This window comes from Cygnus atratus, chromosome 9 (assembly GCF_013377495.2).
Source record: "Cygnus atratus isolate AKBS03 ecotype Queensland, Australia chromosome 9, CAtr_DNAZoo_HiC_assembly, whole genome shotgun sequence".
Lineage (NCBI taxonomy): Eukaryota > Metazoa > Chordata > Aves > Anseriformes > Anatidae > Cygnus > Cygnus atratus.
In genome coordinates, this window is record NC_066370.1 from 6,913,396 (window position 1) to 6,936,318 (window position 22,923).

At 38.3% G+C, this 22,923-nt stretch overlaps 1 protein-coding gene across 1 annotated transcript in view; it reads right to left on the reverse strand.

Moving 5' to 3' along the window:
* The window catches only part of CLSTN2 (calsyntenin 2), a 197,998-nt gene that overhangs the window by 78,917 nt on the left and 96,158 nt on the right, over positions 1 to 22,923 (reverse strand). The window contains exons 2-3 of the mRNA XM_035544917.2: positions 7,781 to 7,976; positions 5,745 to 5,953 (exon numbers count right to left, since the gene is read on the reverse strand). Coding sequence (XP_035400810.1) covers positions 5,745 to 5,953; positions 7,781 to 7,976 — 405 coding nt within the window. The remainder of the gene's footprint in view (positions 1 to 5,744; positions 5,954 to 7,780; positions 7,977 to 22,923) is intronic.

The window sequence follows — 22,923 nt, forward strand, 5'->3', positions numbered from 1 at the left end:
TTCTTCATGGTCAGTCTGGGGGATAGTTTGATGCAGACATCCCTGTTTTATGGGTGTCTTTCATCTTATTTGGGAGCAGTTACAAGAACGGGGGAAAGACTTGACTAGTTTACAAATGCAATCCCCTTTTGAATTTCCTGCTTCCTGTAAGTATAGGAAGTGTGAAACAATCTCCTAACCCTTACAAGAGACTAGGACTACTGCTGTTGCATGAATGGCTTCTTACTTCGGCTTGCTCACAGGAGCAACAGTTCAACAGCCCCAGCTGCCAAGAGCCAGCAAGAACTGTATTTGAGCATTCATCAACAGGAGTATTAGAATGACTTACAGAATCATAGAATATCCCGAGTTGGAAGGGACCCATAAGGATCATCAAGTCCAACTCCTGGCACCGCACAGGTCTACCCAAAACTTTAGACCATGTGACTAAGTGCACAGTCCAATCGCTTCTTAAACTCTGACAGGCTTGGTGCAGTGACTACTTCACTGGGGAGCCTGTTCCAGTGTGCGACCACCCTCTCGGTGAAGAACCTCTTCCTGATGTCCAGCCTAAACTTCCCCTGCCTCAACTTGACATCGTTCCCACGGGTCCTGTCACTGGTGATAATGGAGAATGGGTCACCTGCCTCCCTACTTCCCCTCGCGAGGAAGTTGTAGACTGCGATGAGGTCCCCCCTCAGCCTCCTCTTCTCCAGGCTGAACAGGCCAAGTGACCTCAGCCGCTCCTCATACATCTTTCCCTCTCGTCCCTTCACCATCTTCGTCACCCTCCTCTGGACACTCTCCAACAGTTTAATGTCCTTCTTGTACTGTGGTGCCCAGAACTGCACACAGTACTCGAGGTGAGGCCGCACCAGCACCAGAGTAGAACGGGACAATCACTTCCCTCGACCGACTAGCGATGCCGTGCTTGATGCATCCCAGGATACGGTTGGTCCTCCTGGCTGCCAGGGCACACTGCTGGCTCACATTCTACTTGCTGTCAACCACAACCCCCAGATCCCTCTCTGCAGGGCTGCTCTCCAGCGTCTTGTCACCCAGTCTGTACGTACAGCCAGGGTTGCCCCGTCCCAGGTGCAGGACCTGGCACTTGCTTGTGTTAAACTTCATGCAGTTGGTGATCGCCCAGCTCTCCAGTCTGTCCAGATCTCTCTGCAAGGCCTTTCCACCCTCAGCCGAGTCCACAACTCCTCCAAGTTTGGTGTCGTCAGCAAATTTGCTCAGAACACCTTCTAGTCCTACATCCAAATCATTTATAAAAACATTGAAGAGGACTGGCCCTAACATGGAGCCTTGAGGGACCCCACTAGTGACCATCCGCCAGCCAGATGTGGCCCCATTTACCACAACCCTTTGAGCCTTGCCCGTAAGTCAATTGCTCACCCATCGCATGATGTTTTTGTTTAGCTGTATGCTGGACATTCTGTCCAGTAGGATCCTATGGGAAACCGTGTCAAAAGCTTTGCTGAAGTCCAGGAAGATCACATCAGCTGGTTTCCCTTGATCGACTAGATGGGTGATCTTATCATAAAAGGAAATCAAATTTGTTAGGCAGGACCTACCCCTCATGAACCCATGTTGGCTGGGACCAATGGCTGCGTCATCCCCCGGGTGCGCTTCTATAACTTCAAGGATCACCCTCTCCATAATTTTACCAGGCACTGACGTGAGACTGACAGGCCTGTAATTGCTAGGGTCTTCTTTCTTACCCTTCTTGAATATTGGCACAACGTTTGTCAGCTTCCAGTCTACTGTGACCTCTCCAGATTCCCAAGATCGTTGAAAAATAATTGAGAGAGGTCCCGCGATGACATTAGCCAGCTCTTTAAGCACCCCGGGATGAATCCCATCTGGACCCATGGACTTGTATGGATCCAGGTGGACCAGCAATTCCCGCGCACATTCAGGGTCGGTTGGGAGTTTGTCATTCCCACCGTCATGGTCCTCCAGCTCAGGGCACCCGGGGTCCCGAAGCCCATCATCAGTGTTGAAGACAGAGGCGAGGAAGGCGTTAAATGTCTCTGCTTTGCCTATGTCATTGTCTGTGAGGAGACCCTCCCCGTCTAGTAGCGGACCTATTTTTTCTTTGGTTCTCCTTTTTCTGTTCACATATCTAAAAAACCCTTTTTTATTGTCTCCCAAAGACATGGCCAGCTTCAACTCTAGTTGGGCTTTGGCCACATGAATTTTCTCCCTACAAACATGAACAGCATCCCTGTATTCCTTCCTCGTCACCTGACACTCCTTCCATCAGCTGTACACTTTCTTTTTTTGCCTAAGCTCCAGTAGAAGTTCCCTGGTCAGCCAGGCTGGCCTTCTGCCCCGCCTGCCTGACTTCCGATATTTTGGAATCACCTGATCTTGCGCTTTTAGGAGGCAGTGCTTCTCAGACTTCTCAGAAGTGTGCACTTTTCAATGATAATAGAAAGAAACTGGTTTAATAAACAAACAAGAGCCACATGTAAATGCTTAACTATAAATTTTCAGGTTTCTGGTAATACCAGATTTGCAAGGCTCCTGACACATATCTCAGCATTGTAAAGGTGACCTTGAAAGACTCTGCCCAGATCTGCTGTCAAAAATATATTTCAAAAGATACATGATTTGACAGAACCTGTACTGACTGGACAGATAATTCAGTAATTCATCTTCATATAGAGCAATCTGAATATGTATTTCTAAATGTTTCCCAGTGATGGACAAGCATCGTTATACCCATTTTAAAGATGAGGAAGCTAAGTAATAAATAGATATCAAACATATTCCCCAAGATCAGAGAGCAGGTCAGAGCCATAAGAGTATTTGTGTCTACATCTGAATTCTCTAACCATTTGACCAGGTCCCTTGACAAGGCAGAAAATATATAAAAAATGTTGTTCTGCTGGCATTACAAATAGGTCCAGGAAATCTGGTTTAATTAATCTGTTACTTGAAAAAAAGCCTAGGCAATATGGATAGGATGATAACTGAACTGATGATGGGGATTTTCTGCTAAAACAACTAGATGGAACTGTATGTAAAAGTCTCTTAAAGCATATTGTATCTTATACCCTTAGTCCTAGTTCTCTGCATAACAAAGCATAGATTTGTCCTTTGCTATTGCATGATTGTATTCTACAGCTAAGAGTTTATCACCTTGCACATTATGCTCAACATATATAAAAGGGTCAGTTTTGTGAGTACTGTGCTTTCTTAACACAATGTAATTTTATTCACATGAAAAGTGGCAAGGTTGCCAAATGTAAATAGGAAACTTTATGTTACCTAGCTTTAAGTGCATAACCTACTAAGGTCTACAAGATCTGCACTGGAGTTGAATGCTGCTTTCTGTGCCTATTAATTCACACCTTGAACAATTTGGTGATGTAAAGTAGACTGTGCACTGCTGCAGTCTGAAGGGTTTTCTCTTTTCCTTTCTGCAAATGCTGCCCAATGTGCAATGTAATTTTTCAAGACAACAAAAATGTTCACTGGATTGATCTAGAAACAAGAATTAACTTTTGCCTAAAAAGGGAATAATGTGCCAAAAGGCAAAAGCTGGTGAATAGCATGTTCATCTTTTTCAAAGTCTGTGTTAATGATTGTTTTCTTAGGTTGATGGTGAAAAAAAAAATCCCACCATCTGGAACTGATAATGGCATATTTTCATTACCCCCCACCCCCTACTTCTGGGGCTGTCTGCAATATTTAGATTTGATTTGAAGCATCTGATCAAATACTCATTCTGGGAAATGAAATTCTACATCTATATTACTGGAAAGTGAGAAAAATAATCAATTCCAAGTGACACAATGACATGACTTTCACTAGAAGAAAGACCCTAGATTTCTTTTTTCATGATGGTTGAAAAACTATAAACAAAATCCTAATTAGCACAGCATTAACAGCCACAGTCCCAAGCATCTCATACATCTATTTTAATACATCCCAGAGGTAACAAAAATGGGAACAATGCCAAAGAAAAAAATCAGAGAAAGTTTGTATCTGTTGGCACAGAGAGATATCTGAGCAGTGATGTGCTGGAACTAGGCAACATATTTCTGTCGCAAAATAAAAGTGCAACCATCTATTCTCTGTCTCTAATCCCAGTGGTCTTAAGCAATTACCATTATCTTAAAAAATTGCAAATTAGACGGCAATTAGTGTTGATTGTGGCAGCAGTGTTCTTTTAGTGAACAAATAGATCAAAAAGTTATTAATTGAATTCAAGACCAAGAAACTGCAAGGTTTTAGAACCTCATTCCAATTATTCACTTGTATTCGCTGCAAGTTTTAAAGTCATCTTTAAGTCAATTTCTCATTGCCTTTGCTGGAAAGCAGGTCACAAGCACATAGGGACAAATATGTAACCAAAAACTCCTGACACTTCACATGCTTTTGATCATACCTCCAACTGAAAGGAAGCCATAATCACTCATGAGCCACCTGCACTGTGTGGTAACAGCTGAAAAGGCATAAACAGTTGGAATGTCTGTTCCATATCATACTCATCTCTGTCTTTTACTTAACTATAGTAAGTCACAACCCTGTTTATGAAACCACCTGCAATTCCTGTAAGTAACCAGCCCCATACTGCAGAGTACCTTGGACCTTTGGAAAGAGAAGGGTTTCAAAGAGAAACGTGGAGAACTTCCTTTTATGACAACCCAGGAAATCTCACCATTAGCAAAAAAAAATCCACAAATAGGAAAAGTTGCAAGGGAATGACACACAAACATCTACTTCCAGATGCCTCACTTCCTGGATAAAATCATTTGTGCTATTGCTCTGACAAAGTATTATTGTGCCAGCTGACCTCATTTACTTAAGCAGAATGTATTCGTTATGATTACACCCCATATATAGTATAAAGAATGCTTGCCTCCCAGTGACAGAATTATAAGAAGCTTTTTTTCCCCCATGTCATTTACATTTTATTGATGCTAACAGGTTATTATCTTTTGAAGCTCAACCGTACATCATGCAAGAGCTGTGCAAATAAAGATGAATCATTTCTGAGTAGGGGAAAGGCTTTTTATAGAACATCCCTACATGAAAATGACTTCTTAGATAAAATGTAGCTACACACATGCTTTCAATTTCCAAATTGGACAAAAATCAGATTTAATTTCCAAAAAGTGTTCTCCTCCTAGATACAACATGGATAAATGATTCTGTTAGGAAAGATAAATCAGAGCATTGCTGGGTATATACATAGGGTGCTTGTTTTGGGGAAACAAGTTCTGTATGCACAGGAACTTACATTTTGAATTTCTACACAAGTGCACGTGTGAACATCATTAACAAAGGACATGAAGGACTTTTCCTTTGATACCTCAGTGTGATGCACATGTAACATAACTGTCCGAGGTAAATCATGGGTCTCTGCCCCAGGTATAGAGAAAGCAGCACTCATATCTACGAAGTGAAATACCATCTCTTGGATGGGAAACTAGATCTGAGACAATTAAGAGAACAGCCTGAGTGGCAGAGAAAGATATTGCTCAAAACCTTTTTTTTTTTTTTTTTTTTTAAAGTTACCATGATAAATTACTGTGGCACTTTCTAACCACATCATACATAAAAGTAATACAATTTTCCAATATTACAGTTCCTTCATTCTTGAAGACGAGAACAGGTCTACTTTCTTGAGTTAGAATTCAAAGAGCCAGATTATCAGCTGGTATCAAATGCTGATTATACTCTCTACAGAAATTACAGTTATCCGTCCCAGAACTTACAATTGGATATTTCTCCCTACTCACCATTTCTGTCGATGGCAAAAGGAACATCTGTTGTGACAATTTCATAATTGCAGATCTGGCTGTACTGTGGAGAACAGTCTTCGTCCATGGCTTCTACCTGCAGTATGCTATCATAGATCTTTCCCTCTGTCACGGTGGCCTTATACACACTCTCCTTGAAAGCTGGTGAAAACTCATTGACATCCTTCACCTGGATATGGACCACTGCCCTAGAATAGGTAAATAATCAAAGAGAAAAATCAGTTTAGCATGACTTTAAGTAAGAACATATTATTAACAGTTTGTTTTCATAACAATTGATAAGACTAACAAAAAATATCTAGAAAACCATGTCAACATCTGCTAAAATGAAATATTTTTGAATTTCTGTTTAATTTACCCAATTTAATATCTTAACTGGCACTAGAAAAAATGTGTTAGAAAGTGAAAAAAGAAGTGGATTACAGTACTATTAAACATTCATTAAAAATGGTCAGTTTGTGAACACTTCAATATTAAATAAGCCTTTCACCTTCTGCTGATTATAATTACCTAATGCCTTAATTAGCTACAATATTTGCAATTTGCCTTCTAAAGGAAAGAGTAGTGTCAGTATTCATAACTGAAATGTTTCATAGCCTTTAGAGACAAATTATTCAACACAACCCATGCACTGATGTAGGCCTGAGCTTCCCTGGTAAAACTCAAGATCCTCATTTACATACAAATCTAAGGATTGGATCCTTGCTGTTGGCACCTCTCATTAAGATAATAACCATGACACATTATCAATATGTGCATTGTGGTAAACCTTTGAGGGTCAAAAATAAGAGATCTTCTGTGTTAATGTGCAAACTCTAAAGGCCTTCCATTGAAAGAGTCTAATACCTGGTTGGATAGGCAGAATAGCAGAGGGACAGAGAAATGAAGGGACATTCTAGATCAATGGCAAAGCCAGGAATAAATACTGGGACTCAAACAGCATAGTTTAGTGTGTGGTTTACTACACAAACCAGAGAAAATGTAAAAATGGCTGGTCCCAGTGGCACAGATTTCATTTTGGCCACAATTAGACTAAAATATTCCAAGTCTAACACTTTCTAGCTTGTTACTGACATGTGAGGGAAAAACACCATAAAATTTAATAACATGAAAGAGAAACTGTTTCTGAGACTTGAAGTTTATTTGATTTTGCAGACTTCCTTCTAGATGTGTACTCTTTTAAAATACCATAAAAGAGTTTGGAATGCATAATAAAACTAATTAATTTTTTTAATTGTCATGTGTCCTGGATGAACAAAAGGAAGAACTATTACTATTAATCATTTATTTAAGTGGCTCTTAGCAAAATGAACAATCTGTATAGCAGTTTTACATCTATATGTGATTTATTTTTATCTTTAGTGACAAATGGTCTGGAGCTTGGTTTCATGAATTAGAGGGGGAAAAGAGTACTGTCTTACTTAAGGTTATGAAACAAATTGGCTCCACAGTAAAAAGTGCCACCTATTAACCTTGAATACCCTCTCTTCCAGGGGATTTGAATTCCTCTGGGACTTGCTGTTCAAAAGCTGAGGTCAGAAACACACTGTGCAAAGGCAACACTGCTGTAGATTATACACATACTAAACAACGGGCAATTTCCCTTTTCTTACCATTTGAAATGAGATGAACTGAGAGAAAACCTATTTAGAATTTGTAAGTATCAATTAAAACCTAGCTTCCACATCCTGTATGAACTGTTTAGTCAACATATTTAATGTGAAAGCAAGAATGGAAAAATATACAAAAACTTCTCCACTTGAACAGTGATCCTATTAAAAAGTTCAGCTGGAACCAATGCAGAATGGGTCAAACTGTAAGAGGCAAAAAAAAGAAAAATATTTTCTAAAAGGAAATAGGAAAAAAGAAATGTATGAACTATTGCAATGATGAATCATTTTGATTCACTTTCTTTCTACCTGACTACAATACAAATTGAAAGGGCCCTTTAATCTGATCTGTACTGCAGAGCAAATGCATGACAAACAAACAAAAAACAACTCATTTTCACCCACTTGTGAGATTTCTTCCAGTTTGTTCCACTTGGTCCTGATCCACAATCATAGGCCTGTATGATGAATGTGTATTCCTTCTGCAGTTCACAGTCAATAGGATTTTTCGCTCGAAGACGACCTTCTCCAGATGTCTTGTTTAGCACGACAGCCTCAAAGGGCATTTCTTGTCCATGGATTTTAAAAGCACAGATCTCACCTGTGAGAAATAAATAACAGAAATATTAAAATATTGTAATATAAATGTAAAAATAGTATAAAACAATCACAACAATCATAATCTCATGCATTAGAGTAACACTGGAGATACTAGCATTCATTTGTATTTCATGCACTGATGGGGTAGTATGGACTCAGGTATCAGTTTATAATGTATCTAAAAGGGATGGTGGCCATGTTACTTCTGGACTATTATGATGAGTGCAGCTCTGGTCATGTCCTTTCTCCTTCCTCTGTCATTACAAAATGGTTTTTTAAAGCCCTACAGACCATTCCCTAGATATGGCACCAAGCTAAATTTTTAGCTATATTAAGAAGAATGTATTTACTTAAAAGTAAATTTTAGAGGAGGTATTTTCTAACTACTGTCACTCCTTCCTTGAGACACTTGAGCTGGCAGGTGGTAGCAGATGTTCAGATTCTTGCAGTTTAGCTCCCAACAGTGAAAAAATTAATGATGCAGAACACAGGCACATTCAAAATACATGTTGCTTTATTTACACACATATATCATCTTTGAAACAGAAGTAGTAAAAAGAACACAGACAAGTGTCCCTTTTGGACACTGCAGTCACCCGCCCACATTCACATACCCATACATGAATGCCTTTTTGTCAGCAACTCACTCTGCCTCCAAACTGCCTCCTAATATAATAGAACCATAGCTTCTCTCAGAGGAATACTGTGTAACAAAACAGATGATGTAGCAAGGACTAAAAATTTGATCTGGACACAAAAGACAACATAAAAAAATGACAAAATATATCTCAAAGGGAAAAAAAATATACAACAGTTTCTGGTGATGCTTTTATTTTTTCACCCTTCATATTGATGGCAAGGATATGCATGCTGAATTCATTTTTAGCCACTCCAGAATCCAACTTTAAAAATGAAGCATTTATACAGAGACCAATGTGGCTAAAATATTTTTATGACACATTAAACACATGCTCTTTTATGAGCAAGTCAGTCTCGGGACATGCATTATAGATTCAAAGCTGTCTCCCACTCATGTAATCCTTTTCCATTTATTTCCAATTTACAGTTGCAGCCTTTTGGAAATCTCATTGCCAATCATATCTGAGTCAACTGCCAAATTCTAAATTAACCCTGAATCTATGACCTCTAATGCAAGCCTAACTCCTTTCTCTCTTTTTTTATTAGAATATGTTGTTTGTTTTTGGAGAAGAGGTTGTCCAGTGACTTTATGAAAGTGCTGGAGTTCACAATTCCTATTAAGCCTGAGAATGAAAAAAATGGGGATATGTGTGTGTTTGTGTTTTTTGGGGCACAAAGGTGGGGGTGGGAATTAGGTACATCTGAAGTATGAATACAGGCCTTAAGAATATTCCCTCAACTACCACTGCACAGGTTTCCCTTGATTATGATGGGAGCTGAAGCTGAGCTCAGCTCTATACACTGACATTTAGGCAGATGAATCCCCCACTTAACACTTGTAATCAATCCTGTGACTGTCTTTACAGGATCAGCACACAGTTGTTTTACTAATTATGAGGCACTGGGAAAACACATCAAATATTTGCTTGAACGTTTGCTTGCTCCAGCCCCTCACTCAAATGGCATGAAAGCGCTGTGTGGTACATCAAGGTAGATGAAGGATGTGCTCTTTTCCAAGCTCTTTGTAGCTCATCCTCAATGAGCCCAAATATTTGAGCTATAGAAAAAAGAATGAATTTTATCCTGAGAATCAGACTCCGAAAAAGACTGAGTTTGCATCTCCATAAAAGGAAGCTTCGTGATAGTTATGAACTGTTTCATAGGAAACCAAGCACTAAGAGGAGGCTGAAGTGAAGCAGTTTGTATAGCTTTTATCATGAGCACTGGTCACATTGTCACACATCTCTAAAAAAAAAAAAAATAATCCTAATTTCCCTGCAACTTCAAACTGAAACATTCATCTAAAATGATACTGTAAGATTTCAGTTTTATTTTAATACAAAAATAACTGTGTATGTGAAGTTTAACAGAAAATTTTTATTTGTTGTGTTCTGTAATAGCGGCTTTTATAATTTCTTAATAACGGTTTTCCCCAGACGCACAATCCGTCAACAGAAATCCTCACTTCAGTGTTCTGTGTTTATTATTTTATTGATCCACGGCTTGATTGTAAACAATACAGCCTTTGCCGACATCCAAGCCTACTGTTCTTAAAGCCAGAAATAGCTCCGGGCAGAAAAAAAAAAGTAATCTCACCCTTAGTCTAAATGTTTATCATTTTTTTCCTTTCCAAACGTAGAGGGCTGATGCAAAGCAATCAGAGAAGCAGGACCCTAATTAGTTCTCAGCAAATATTTTGGAAGTCTCTATAAAACATTCCTATGCTAGATACTCCAGCTTTATATATAACTCTAATTTTGTCTTTTCTGCTTACATTTGCCAAAGTTAAAAATAACGACAGCTGCATGGATACACAGAAATATTTGTAAACACACTGCAAAAAAATTCTTATACTTCAAGATTTTGGTTACAGCAACCAACTGATGTGAAAATAATAGCATATGATTTTAAAAGCTAGGTAAGAATTTTCAGAACAAGGGTTCTATTACTGTTTCCAAATAAATGAGTTAATGTTGTTGAAGACTGAAAATGTATAGTAATAGTAATGATTCTAAAAAGGTGGGTTAATGAAATGACTATTGAAAATGGAAACAGAATTGCATCAGCTGTAACAAAGAAAATTAAATGAAGTCTATCTTTACACTATGAGACTAATGCACACAGATATATGGAACTACTGCTAGGCATTATAAATATTCTCTTTAAAATAAAACACTATTTTTCATTATAAAATGGAGCCACAGGGTTTTATTTTTAAACCCAGTTGAGCTAACCCCATTCCTACCTTGATGCCTGTAAGAAATGTGCCAAGCTTGTGTTATTTACTGGGTTCTTAGATACCTGCTGTTAAGTATCTCATTCAAGGATAAGGACATATGCTCTGTCTTATTTAAGCTCATTATTTAAGCTGCCTTCTCCACCTGCCTTCTTTGTCATGAATTAGAGTGCACATAGAGACAGTATCTTCCTCACAATAGACAATGCAGAAAAAATATTAAGTTTTGTCCTTCATTTCATTTGAATGGGTTTGGGAATAGGTGCATATTGGATTTGTTGATCCAAGCAGTGGTGGCAGTGAGTTGATAAATAGGTGTAAGTTGATATACCACATTCATGAAATCCTACAGCAGTTGTATCCAGGGTAAAGGGAAAGTATTTCTTCTCCCAGTGCCAGGAGTTACGTCCTGAGGGTTTTCTGTTAGTTTCCTATAAAATCTCCTGGTTGCAGGGTTTAACTTTACTAGGAGTTGCTTCATTTCAATAAACATTTTAATTCAATTCTGGACATAGTATTTTTCTCTTCATATCATTTGGACTATTAATAGCCATAAACACTACAAATTTTGAAGCCTATATGATTTTGAGAGCTCTGCTAGAGATTCATAGGTTATTACCAAAGAAATATTAATCATATAATTTCTTCTGTAACAATTATACTAGCCTGAAAAAGCTATTGACAGTTTATCATTACTGACATATAACCAACAAATTTTTGCAGCATTTCAAAATTCCTAATGACAATGTTTCCTATTCAGCAACATTCACATAGCAGATTTAATAATTATAAGCCTTAATCAAAAAATTGTATTATGAATTACTGCATTTTATATGAAAAACAAAACTCTCTATGCTTTCAAAGAAATAAAAAGCAAAAATGTTACTCCTTTAACAACTACACAAAATTATTGATTTGAGCTCAATTTCAGAAGTTAGGAAGAAAAAAATTGCACATTATTTTGCCTTTCACAGCAATCTTTGCTTTTTCTTCAACTTTCATTACACCAAGAATGCAAAAGACTTGCCATCAAAAGCTGGGATCCCTCATATTTGATCATTTTGACCAATAGTTTTTAAAAAGCAACAGTTGTATGTGAATCGGTAATTACAAAATGTTTATGTTTCATTAACTCCAACCAGAGTTCTTTGCATGTTCTATCCTCTCTAGTGGCCTTTTGATTGCTTATGGAGTAGAGCGTACATAACTGTGTTCAGGGTATGTGTGTGAGTGTACACACGCATATTTGCTCCCCCCATTAACTTCCAAACCATTTGCTAATTTCAACTAAATTTTAAAAAGATGAGTTTCCCACAAGATAAGTTTCCCACAACCACTATAAAATTGTGCAGCTGCACAATACAGAGATACTACAGAAGTAGTGTAAGGATGACAAAGAGGTCACATCTCACTAGGCAGCAAACAGCCCACAGCAAGACCTTATAAAAGCCCAACAACAAAAAAAGCTTCAGTTCTATTTTGTACCTTTTTGATAGCAATAAATCAAAAATGAGGCACAAAGCTGAAGGAAACCAGGCTTCATTAGTTCACTGCTGACAAAATGACTCATTAATATTCATATCCTGTTCTGATGTTATTACTCTCTAGACTTTTATTATATTTCTACGTGTAATTTCCTCAGATGCACAAATCAGCATAGCTGATCATTTATTTAGAATTAGGGATGTGGTTTTATACATGTTAAATTAAGCATGGTCTCCCTGAAAAATCCCAAAGTGCCTAAGACTCAAACCAATATATCACACACAAATCCTCTCGCAACTTAGAATAGACGAATACTGTTAGATGTACCTCAAGTTTCAATTGGAAGACCAGAGACAGGAATAGGCACTTGGTATCCATGACCAAAACATCACTGCAAGCTCTGAAGACTTGCGTACAAACAACGGTAACTCTGTCTCTTCCATATGTGTGTCCTTCAAGAACTTGATTTAGCTACATGGCACTGACATGTTGTAATAGAGGTATTTGAAAACCACCAGTAATATATCCGTTTGGTGTACAACTAAGCCTCCAAAAATTTTATAAAATGTGTATAAATTTGCTGATGGATATGACTCTTCTATTGCTATAACTAAAGGTTTAAAACGACTTCATTGGACAATCATCAACAGCATGAAATTCAACAAAGGAAAATGCCTGGTGCTGCATTTGGGACAGAGTAATGGCAGACACAGATACAGACCGGGAGATGTGCGGCTGGAAAGCAGCTCTGCAGAAAGGGATCTGGGGATGCTGCTTACCGCAGGCTCAACATGAGCCAGCAGCGTGCCCTCGTAGCCAAGAGGCCAAAATGCATTTTGGCGTGTACTAAACACAGCACAGCCGGCTGGTCAGCAGAGGTGACTTTGCTGCTATATTTAGGATCGGTGCGGCCTCACCGTGAATATCGTGGGCAGTTCTGGGCTCCACAACATCAAAAGGATGTCGAGGCTCTTGAGAGCATCCAGAGGAGGGCAGCAGAGCTGGCAGGAGGGCAGGAGGACACGGCTCCGGGCTGTAGGTGAGGAGGCTGAGGGGCAGCCTTGCTGCTCTCTCAGCTCCCTGAGGAGGGGAGGCAGAGTATGGCCCAGAGGATGGCCCAGGGCTGCACCAGGGGAGGCTTGGGCTGGACACGGGGAAATCCCTTCACCATGAAGGCAACCAGACACTGGGACAGGCTTCCCAGAGAGGTGCTTGGTGCCCCAGGCCTGTCGGTGTTGGAGAGGTGCTGGGATGGCGCCAGCACTGACAGGCGTCAGCTTCTGGGGAGCCCTGCGGTGGTCAGGCAGGTCGCTGGTGGGCTGGGTGGGTCCCTTCCAACCAAACTGTTCTGTTCTATGGTATTTTACTCTTAAATCAATAAAATTAAAGTAATATTAATCTGAATCAAATTTGATTTTTTAACCCTTTACATGTGTTCTCTCCACATAGAGATGCACATCCAATGTTCTTTGAACACTGATCATCACAAATCTCTGTTGGCAGTTGGAAGGAGATCTGCAAATAAGCAATGCACTTGGGACCGCTTTTCAATTCAACGTCTGTTTTCTCAGAAATGCAATATGGATACAGTACATGCAGTTGATGTTTTGTTGTTGTTGTTGTTGTTTTGTTTTGTTTTCCAGTAAGTTTGACTAGGGGTTGCTGTTTCCTTTTTGTTGTTGTTTTTGTTTTTAATCCAGCCTCGCAGGATAACAACTGTACACAAGTTTCTCTGCTGGAATCCTGCGAATACCTCCTGCAGTGCACAGCTGCCGACCTTTTGAGTGTCTCAATGCCACTGGCGAGGTTTACTGCTTTGACAAGTTTTTCTATGATAAGCTGTAGCTACTGTTTAAATAATTATGGAACACAGAAGGTTGGATTTTGAGGGAAGAATGGTGAAATAATGCAAAGTAATAGAGATGTAAAGTATCTTTAAGGATAGATAAATGCATTATTAAGGCAGTAATTACTGTACATGCTTTTCCAGCTCATTGAAGTCAATCCTATTAAATACATACTGAAATACTAAAATCCAGGAAGCCATACTGAAATCATAAGCAGAGGGAGGTGCTGATATTCTAATAAAATACAAAAAATATTACTTCTTCCTATCTAGTTTTACAGGCAGAAAGCTCCACAAAGCAAGAACATAAATCCACTGCTACCCTTCCTATTCTATTCCTATGGATTTGAGATCGGAAAATGGAGGAAACTGCACTTGTACTTCAGGTGATTCATTATTGCCATAAGCCCACTCCTAACGAACCAGTCTCATTCTGCTGATGCATGGACCAGTCCCTCAAGATAAAAAGACAGTTCTGCAGGTAGCATATAATCACAGCCATATCTGAGTTTCTTTCTGCCTCCATGATAATCTTCCCAGGGAACTCACTTAGGCCAGGAAGGCACTCGGCACCTGGAAAACCTACTATACAAGTTCGTTTAAAGAAGCTTGTTTAAAAAGTGTAATTTTTATTGACTTGCTCTGATTATAGCGAGACATACAACCATAATGCTCTGCAGGAAATCAGACCACCACTGCTTAGAGGCATAACATGTCAGGTTGTACACTCAAATCTGCACAAGAGATCCTTGAACTACAGCTTAAATGATGGAGAACTGATAAATGCCTATGTGAAGCCTGCAATAAACAGTCAGCTGGGTCAGAAAACATAACAAGGAGATAAAGGTTCGTACAAATAAAAATGTGCTTAATTAACTTATGCAGTTCTCCAACAACCTCTACTCTAAAGCATAGAAACATAACACATTGTTATTCATTCCTGCCATCAATCAACACATATCAAATTAACATTCTATTATAAGCAACCTCAAATATTTCTTTTATTTTCTTTTTGAAATCTGCTGGAATAAACACAGGAAGAAAGCAATACCAAAACAACAATGCCAAAAAGTATACTACTACAGTCAATATATAGAGTTCTATGCCCACCTGTAAATGAAAAGCTTTTTGTTAAGCAGATGTTTTATGCTTGCAAGTATCCCGTGGATTCAGCAGTGCATTCAAGTATCACACAGACATTCAACACACAAACAGCTGTCCAGTTTAGTTAGAATGCTGTAAGGCAGAGCATGGTCTCTTTAACAGTTACACAATCATTACTGAAAAATATTTGCCTTGCCACTTTTTAGAATACCACATTAAAATGTATTACATGAAAAATAATCCTGCAACCATATAGTTAAACCTGTAAAAAAGCATATTAAATAAAAGGAACTTTATTGTACAGGAGTGAAGGGAAGTGTAATTCTCAGTTCCCAATTGGGTCATTTTCTGAACTACTTTTTCATGTGTGTCAATGACAATCGTATATACATGTACTGGTCATTTTTGTCTTCACACAAACTACCTGAATTATTTGATTTGTGTTCACTTTCAGCTGCAGTGTTTGCAACTGTGATTGCAGATTTCCTGTTTCCATACCAGAAGTCTGCCACAGTGGAAACATCACTTTGCTTCAGACCGTCATCTTTCATTAAACATCTTTCATTAAAGCCCCAATGCTACCTCTGCCCTAATTCCACATCTGTGTCTGAAAGATGGATCATGAAACTATTTCACCTCTAGATTACTGAGGTCTACATTGAGAAAAACAGGAGACAACTGGCACAGCGAGGCACTGACCCGTTTTACTGTATGCATCCTTTGAAAAGGATGAACCTATTTTTATAACAGAGACGTAGAAGACTTCATGCATGAGATTAAAGTTTATTACAATACTAGCAAAGTAGCAAATGATGTATAATGAGACTAGAATTTAAAATTAAATAAAGACCAAGAATTAGCAATGTTGGCTATTCAATTTGTACTGCTTACGGAATTCCTACAGCATGATAGGCAAACCCAACAAAAATATTTCCTCAGCAGGATATATGCACCAACATGACTTGCTAGCTTCAGCTCCCTTGTGAGATATACAGAGACAAATAAGAAAACTAACAGCAACATGTTACACTTGGATTAGAAAATCAGCTGCTTAGTCTATTGAGGACTCAGCGGACTGATGGAAAAGCTTATTTTTTAATTAAAGCATTTTCCCTGGGGCCCTATATCAAGGCAGACAATTTCTGAGATAAAGAAGCTTGGAAAATGTTGTATCAATTAAAATTATTCTTACGTATAATTTAAAATGTATTATTTGGGGGTATAGTTGGCTAATTCAAAGTGCACAGTGGGTTCTCAGTTCATTTTTCTGCTTATTTGTACTCACAGACATCACTCAGCTTTAACTTGAGATTTTGTACCAGAAGCTTTGAACAGACTGGGACATAACATAAGCAGTGGACTCAACCACGCCAGTCAGTGGAGAGGCAAGTATGAGGAACTAGGGCACTCCTGCAAAAAATTCAACACCATAATTCCAAATACGCAGACAAAACCAGTAATGACTATCACTAGATTTCTTGCACTCAAAATACACATGACCTTGTAAACACCTCGGTACCTGGGAACAAAATAGGAGTAATTTCTTCACCCTCTGCCTCAAATCAGTGTCCAAATAAGCTGTCCATAGCAAACTGAAGCTCACATACACTCAGGAATGACTAAAAACGGACTGAATTCAATTGAAGGATCCTAATGGAACAATGAATGCTGTAGACACGCATTTCAGTTTCATCTCTACATCAAAATATTCTTTATTATTGGTTTCTTTAAATCACTTACAATCTTTGTTTCTTTGGCATAATTTGCATCTCTAAGAGTTAAGACTCTCTGGAAGTTTTGAGAAGTATGAATTCAATTATAGAAGTAACTTTGCAGAGACAACTCTTTAAATATTTTACAATGGGAACTCCCAACAATGTTTCTGTATCTGTTTTTTGAGCAAATTAGATACCACATTTAAAAAAAAGAAAAAAAAGGCAACCTGAAAATGGAGAGCTGCAGTAAAAAAAGGAACCTGGATCTTAACAATTAGGTACAAATTTTACACTGATTTCAATGGCAATAGGCAATCCCTTCCTGAGTACTGGTAAAATCCATAGCTGTTAACGGCTAAATTATCCTTACTTAGGGGAGGTAGAATACATTTTGTGGTACTAGAAATGAACACAGTTCTCACAGTTACAGATGATTTTTTGAAAAATCTTTAAAATTAAAAAAAGAAAAGAAAAGAAAAATCCTGCTGAGAGAATAGATTATCTTTCTACTAAATCTGTATTCCATCCCCAGTTTCATTTTGGAAAGTAAAGACCAAATCTTATTTTTTATGCTTTAGGATCTATGACTGAACTTTCATTGCAATTTAATGTTTAATTTCAAATTAATGGAATGAAGGATGCAACTATTAAAACCCAACATGTGCAATATAAAGCAATAAAGATGTAATGCCATGAACGTTGCACAATAAAGCATTTCAGCAATTTAAAAAATGCAAATAAATATCTATATAGTCTCTATCTAACTGCTGCTCAATAAGTAAAGAAACAAATTGTATTTGCAGTTTCTGAAGTAAATTATAATTTAAATTTGAGTATTTCTGACAGGAAATTCAAACAAAATATTTTATCAAGATGTGAAGTTAATTCAAAGCCATTTTTGTGGTTCACATGACACTAGTGGTATTTGCGCTTACACCATCACAACTGGACAAACAGAATCTGGATGGCTGATGCAGTACTACATTGTGAAAGCTTAGCCAACCACTCACTCTAGCCCTGGGTAGCATATGCTGTGTTGACATAGCTTTTGGAATAGGCATTTAGAGACTTGGATTTTGGGGTGACAGAAGGTTTTCTGGAAGGAGGGGGTTGACTAACTGTTTGTCAGGCATCTGCTGAAAGCAGCTGCTCTGTTACCTCTGTTATTTACCAAACAGCTGCAGAGGAAGTTGTACACCAAAGCTTTCTGGAGTAGAGCATCGTTTCTATGTGCTGCTGAAGTGGGCTCCCTGAGGAGGACAAGAGCGACTGCGCTTGTATTTCATCAACTGAGGGCAAGCCAAGGCCACCTCAGTCCTTTGTCCTTAAGGATCAGCAAGCATCTCTGTGTTTTCAGCTTCTCAAAGTTCAGAAAGAGGGATAGCCATCACAATCAGCTTTTAAGTAAGATGAAGCTGGAGAGAAGTTTTTTCCTTGTCTTTCTGTGTGGGAAAACACAGACCACAGGACAATGGCTTTTGAGATTACTTAGTATATTCAATGTTCATGAAGAGATACTTCTGAGTCAAGGTAAAAGAAACATTAAGAAACTGAAGAGATCAGACAAATAAATGAGGAGCTCAATATTGTATACTCAGTATTACTCTTCCCTGCCCTGCCACCCCACAAAACTGCATACAAGATCAGGAAGTATCACTCAGCAATAACTACCTATTAAAAATCATGTTTTAAATAAAGGTATGTATCTTGGATTACACAGGCTACAGAGTCAAAAGACTTTGCAAAGTGTCCTATACAATAACTTGAAATACTCTTTAAATGCAATTTTTTGAGGAAATTTTGAATTGAGTTAAATGTAAGATTAAATGAACCCTCCCTCATACGTATATCCAGTAATTCTCTAACATGTAACTTCTCTAATCTGACAATTGGGTACTTTTTCTGAGCCATGAAAATACCTATGTATTTGAAATTTCTGATGTAACTTAAAAACTGGTATTTTCACTTCATGAATATGTGCAAAGTCGTCTTCTAGAAAGGATTAATGATGGCAGTGTTATCTGTACTGGACTGTTTTGTTTACTCAAAAGTCCTGTCTGCTTGCTCTCCCAACACAAATAGATGCTTACAGTTCCTTCTCCTATTAGCCCTGCAGCACACAACCAAAATTGAGTGAACTGGATCATAGTCCTTGCACATAATTAAATGACGTGCTTACCAGAAGTCTGATTTTCTGGATATATTGAGTAAATGCTGATACTCTGGACTTCATGGGAACTGCAGCTGGTTGCAGAGCCTAAAGACCAAACCATCTGTCATAGCTGTACTTGTGCAAAATAACATGACTGCCCTTAAAAATATAAGGGCACAGTCTGAAGGCAGTGGGATCAAACAATTGTTGGTGAGAGCCTTAGGAACGTTTACTCCCAGAAAATCCAGGAATGAAAGTGTTATAAAGCATTTTGCCTCTGTAATACTGGGCTCTGTTTATAGAAATAACAGTAAAAGAATACAATTCGTTTGCAAACTGAGTACTTAAGAAAGTAACAGAACAGAAAGAGACAAACCATGCACTTCTTAAAGGACTCAAAGTTGTTGTTCCCTTAGTACAAAGCTCTGTTTGCAATTAAGCACTTTTAGCAAAATAGGGACTAAGACAGTTTTCTCACAGGTTAAACTGCTGTTCCTGTAGGACATCTGTACCTGGTCTCACTCCCCCAGTGACCTCTGTCCCTTAAGAGCCTCTCTAAGATCCTTCTACCAACATCAAGAGACCGAGAAATCAAGATAAAAAAATACAACATGGTCTGATACCTTACAGCAAAGGAAGAAACCTAGTAATTAAGAAATACAAGGAAACAGCCATACTAGTGCCAAGGCTTCTGTCTATAGGACAGAGATACACACACAGGGGCCACCTGCACAAAGCCTAGCAAACACCTGGGAACAACTTGGATTCAGGACCAAAAATTGCCCGCTCGCACACCCATGTTTTCCTGGCTGTTTTATGGGGCTCTGGGTATGGCCCTGTCCTGCAGACAACAGGGAGCCCAAAGAAGGGTGTCTCTCTCTCAAGCAGGTAAATTTCATCTCAATGAAGCTCTTTAAATATTCCAAAATGCAGTAACAGTAATGTTGTGGTAAAGGAAAAGTAACCAGCCTCAACTGGCAAAAGAACCAACTACAACCCTCGTCATCCTCCCAGTGTCCTTACATAAATAGAACATTGACTGTCCAAATTACTTATTACCCAGATACTATGATAGCTCACTTAGCAGATCATGACTACTTAAGTAATCATTTGTAAGGAGATATGTAGCCAAGTAACCTTGCAGAATTTGGAATATTGTAGGACTGATAAATGAGATGATAATTAAAGGAAAGTTATTGAAGCACTCATTTTTGACAAGCTGTGATTTTCAAATTATCAAGTATGTCAACTTTTCCATCTATAAACCATATTCTGTAAATTGCATAAAAAGCTTCCCAGCTGTGGCACTGGTACAAGGTTGTGTGACAGTATCTCAAAGCAATCCATTTTTGACACATTTCAGGTAATGCAGCAGCTCCATCTCCTCTTCACTAGAATTCTGGGGAACTCTCAGAAGAGTGTGTGTGTGTGTGCGCGCGCATGGCAGAGAGGAGGGGGAAACTACTAGTAATTAATAAAACCACTACCATCAACAAAAATCCTAGTTTAAAACCAGATGAACCAGAAGTAGGTGCTCATCAACATCAGGTAGGTCACCGACACCGAGGAATAGCTAAAATAGTGATTAAATTCATTCCAGGTTTAGTAGGTCTTTTGAAAGAATTTCTTATGGTTTACTTCTCACAGTGGAATAAATATGTAATTACCCCCCATGACACTCTCCTTTTTTTTTAGGAGGGCACATGGTGAAGGGATAAGAGGTTTTTCCTTGACAACTCAACTTCAGAATATTATTTAAATCAAAATATGTTGTTGCTTGTGCAACTCTCAGCTTCACATCCAGGTACAGGGCAATCTGGTAACAGAACTAAAAATTTCTTTTTTGGTTTTAATGATGAAAGAAATATCTCACTTATATCAGTTTATTCATATTTTGCCCCCCTGACCTCAGAAAGCTGTTCTCTATTTTTATAGCTGTAAAAGAAAGAAATAAGCACAATAAACCCCAGTAACAGGTGCAAGTGATGCATTTTGAGTGAAAATCTCAGAGTATTAATACCTTTTTTTTTTAACATGAGCAACACACCCACATTGTTTAAATAGTACATATACATAATAAGCTTACAAAATTCTGCAAGAGTCTTGCTGTGTAAATTCACCGGAGACTTCAAAAAGATGATTCAAGTTATTTTTTTACCACTAATCAATCAGTAGTATGTTGACCTATAAGTCAAAGACAAATACACATGAACACAACCATCCTGTTGGCCATAACAGAGGCCTATACAGATATTTTTACACAGTAATCACACTTTCTCCCCCTGAAGAGGAGGAGAAGCTATCCTCTTAGCTTGAAAATAAAAGTAAAATGCCTTCATAGAAAATATAATATTAAAACAGAACCACAGCATTACTTTGATATGGGCTTGGAAAAGATCTTTGACAGACTGGGCTATCTGTGAAGGAACAAGACATCACATTTGTTTTTTTTGTCTTGGTTGAAGAGGTAAAATACAACCCCCCTGACTGCCCCCACCCCCAGGAGAAGTGAAGAAAACCACCATTCATTATTACATGAATTCTTAATTTTCCAGAGAAGATGGTAAAGTTCATGAGCTCCATGAAGTCAATGGCAGTCAGCCTACATTTTACTACAAGACTGCAAACATTTATTTACAATCATCCTCATATTTGGTTTCTGCTACTGAGTGGCACTGTTGGTAGAAAAACAAACAAGGCTTACAGCAGAGACATCAGTGCTGGCAACAATTATTCTGAAGATACTCCATGTAATTTCAACTCAGCCTAGTTTCATGGTGACTTAAAAAAAAAAAAAATCAAAAATTCAGAGTGGTTTTCTGGGTTCTCTACTAAAAATGCTACTAGTGCTGGAGAAAAAGACATTTTAAATGATTAGAATGGGTTCCTTCCTCGATCTGCTTTAAAAGCATTCTGTCTACGTGGAATTGCATCAGAAAGAATAGTTCTGCACAAGACAAAACAAGAAACAAAATAATGATGAAAGAAAACCTTCCAAAGAAATACCTGAGGGGTCTTTGAATGAACACTGAATAGGTTATCAATGAGATTCCTGCTTCCAGTCAGGGTTAGTGAAATTGTAACTCCCAGGCTGAGATCTAAAACCAGGATGACAGTGAACTGTTAAAAAATCCCTGCCCTAAGAACAGAGAGAAAAGGACAGAAAGCACCAGAAAATGCAGCATAGTGTCAAAAGACAGACCTACTATGAGTAGTGATCAGAAAGATTATTATTCCCCAAGACAGGTTCAACAGTCAGGTACAGTCAGGTTCAACTCAGGCAAGAGACTGTGAGGGGCTGGCAGCAAAGAGTGATTGATTCAGTTTGCAAAACCCTTCTGGAAATAAAGAAACCAATAGTTTATGGTACTGGTCCTACCTCATATAGGGTAAATACCAGAATGTAGTGTTGGTGAAGAGACTTGGGAAGCATCTTCAGTGAAGAAATTAGGGAACAAATCACACACGCAGCTTACCCCTGAGCATCACACCATTCTTAAGAAAAAAAGCACACTAAGGTCAAAATATCCTGTTTTTCCACTCAAAGTATATTTTAAACAGAAGGAGCTACATTTTCAAAAGCCAGAGCCAACATACTGGTTTTATCAATCTATCAGCGATATAATTCTGTACATGTCATGATTTTCTGAATTCAGAGAGATGCTTTTGGAACTAAAAGTTCCATAATTTTATATCTATATATACACACACTTTCATAGCGTTATAAAACCCCAAAGGCGTGGGGAGAAGATTTATTCATTTTGAATAAAA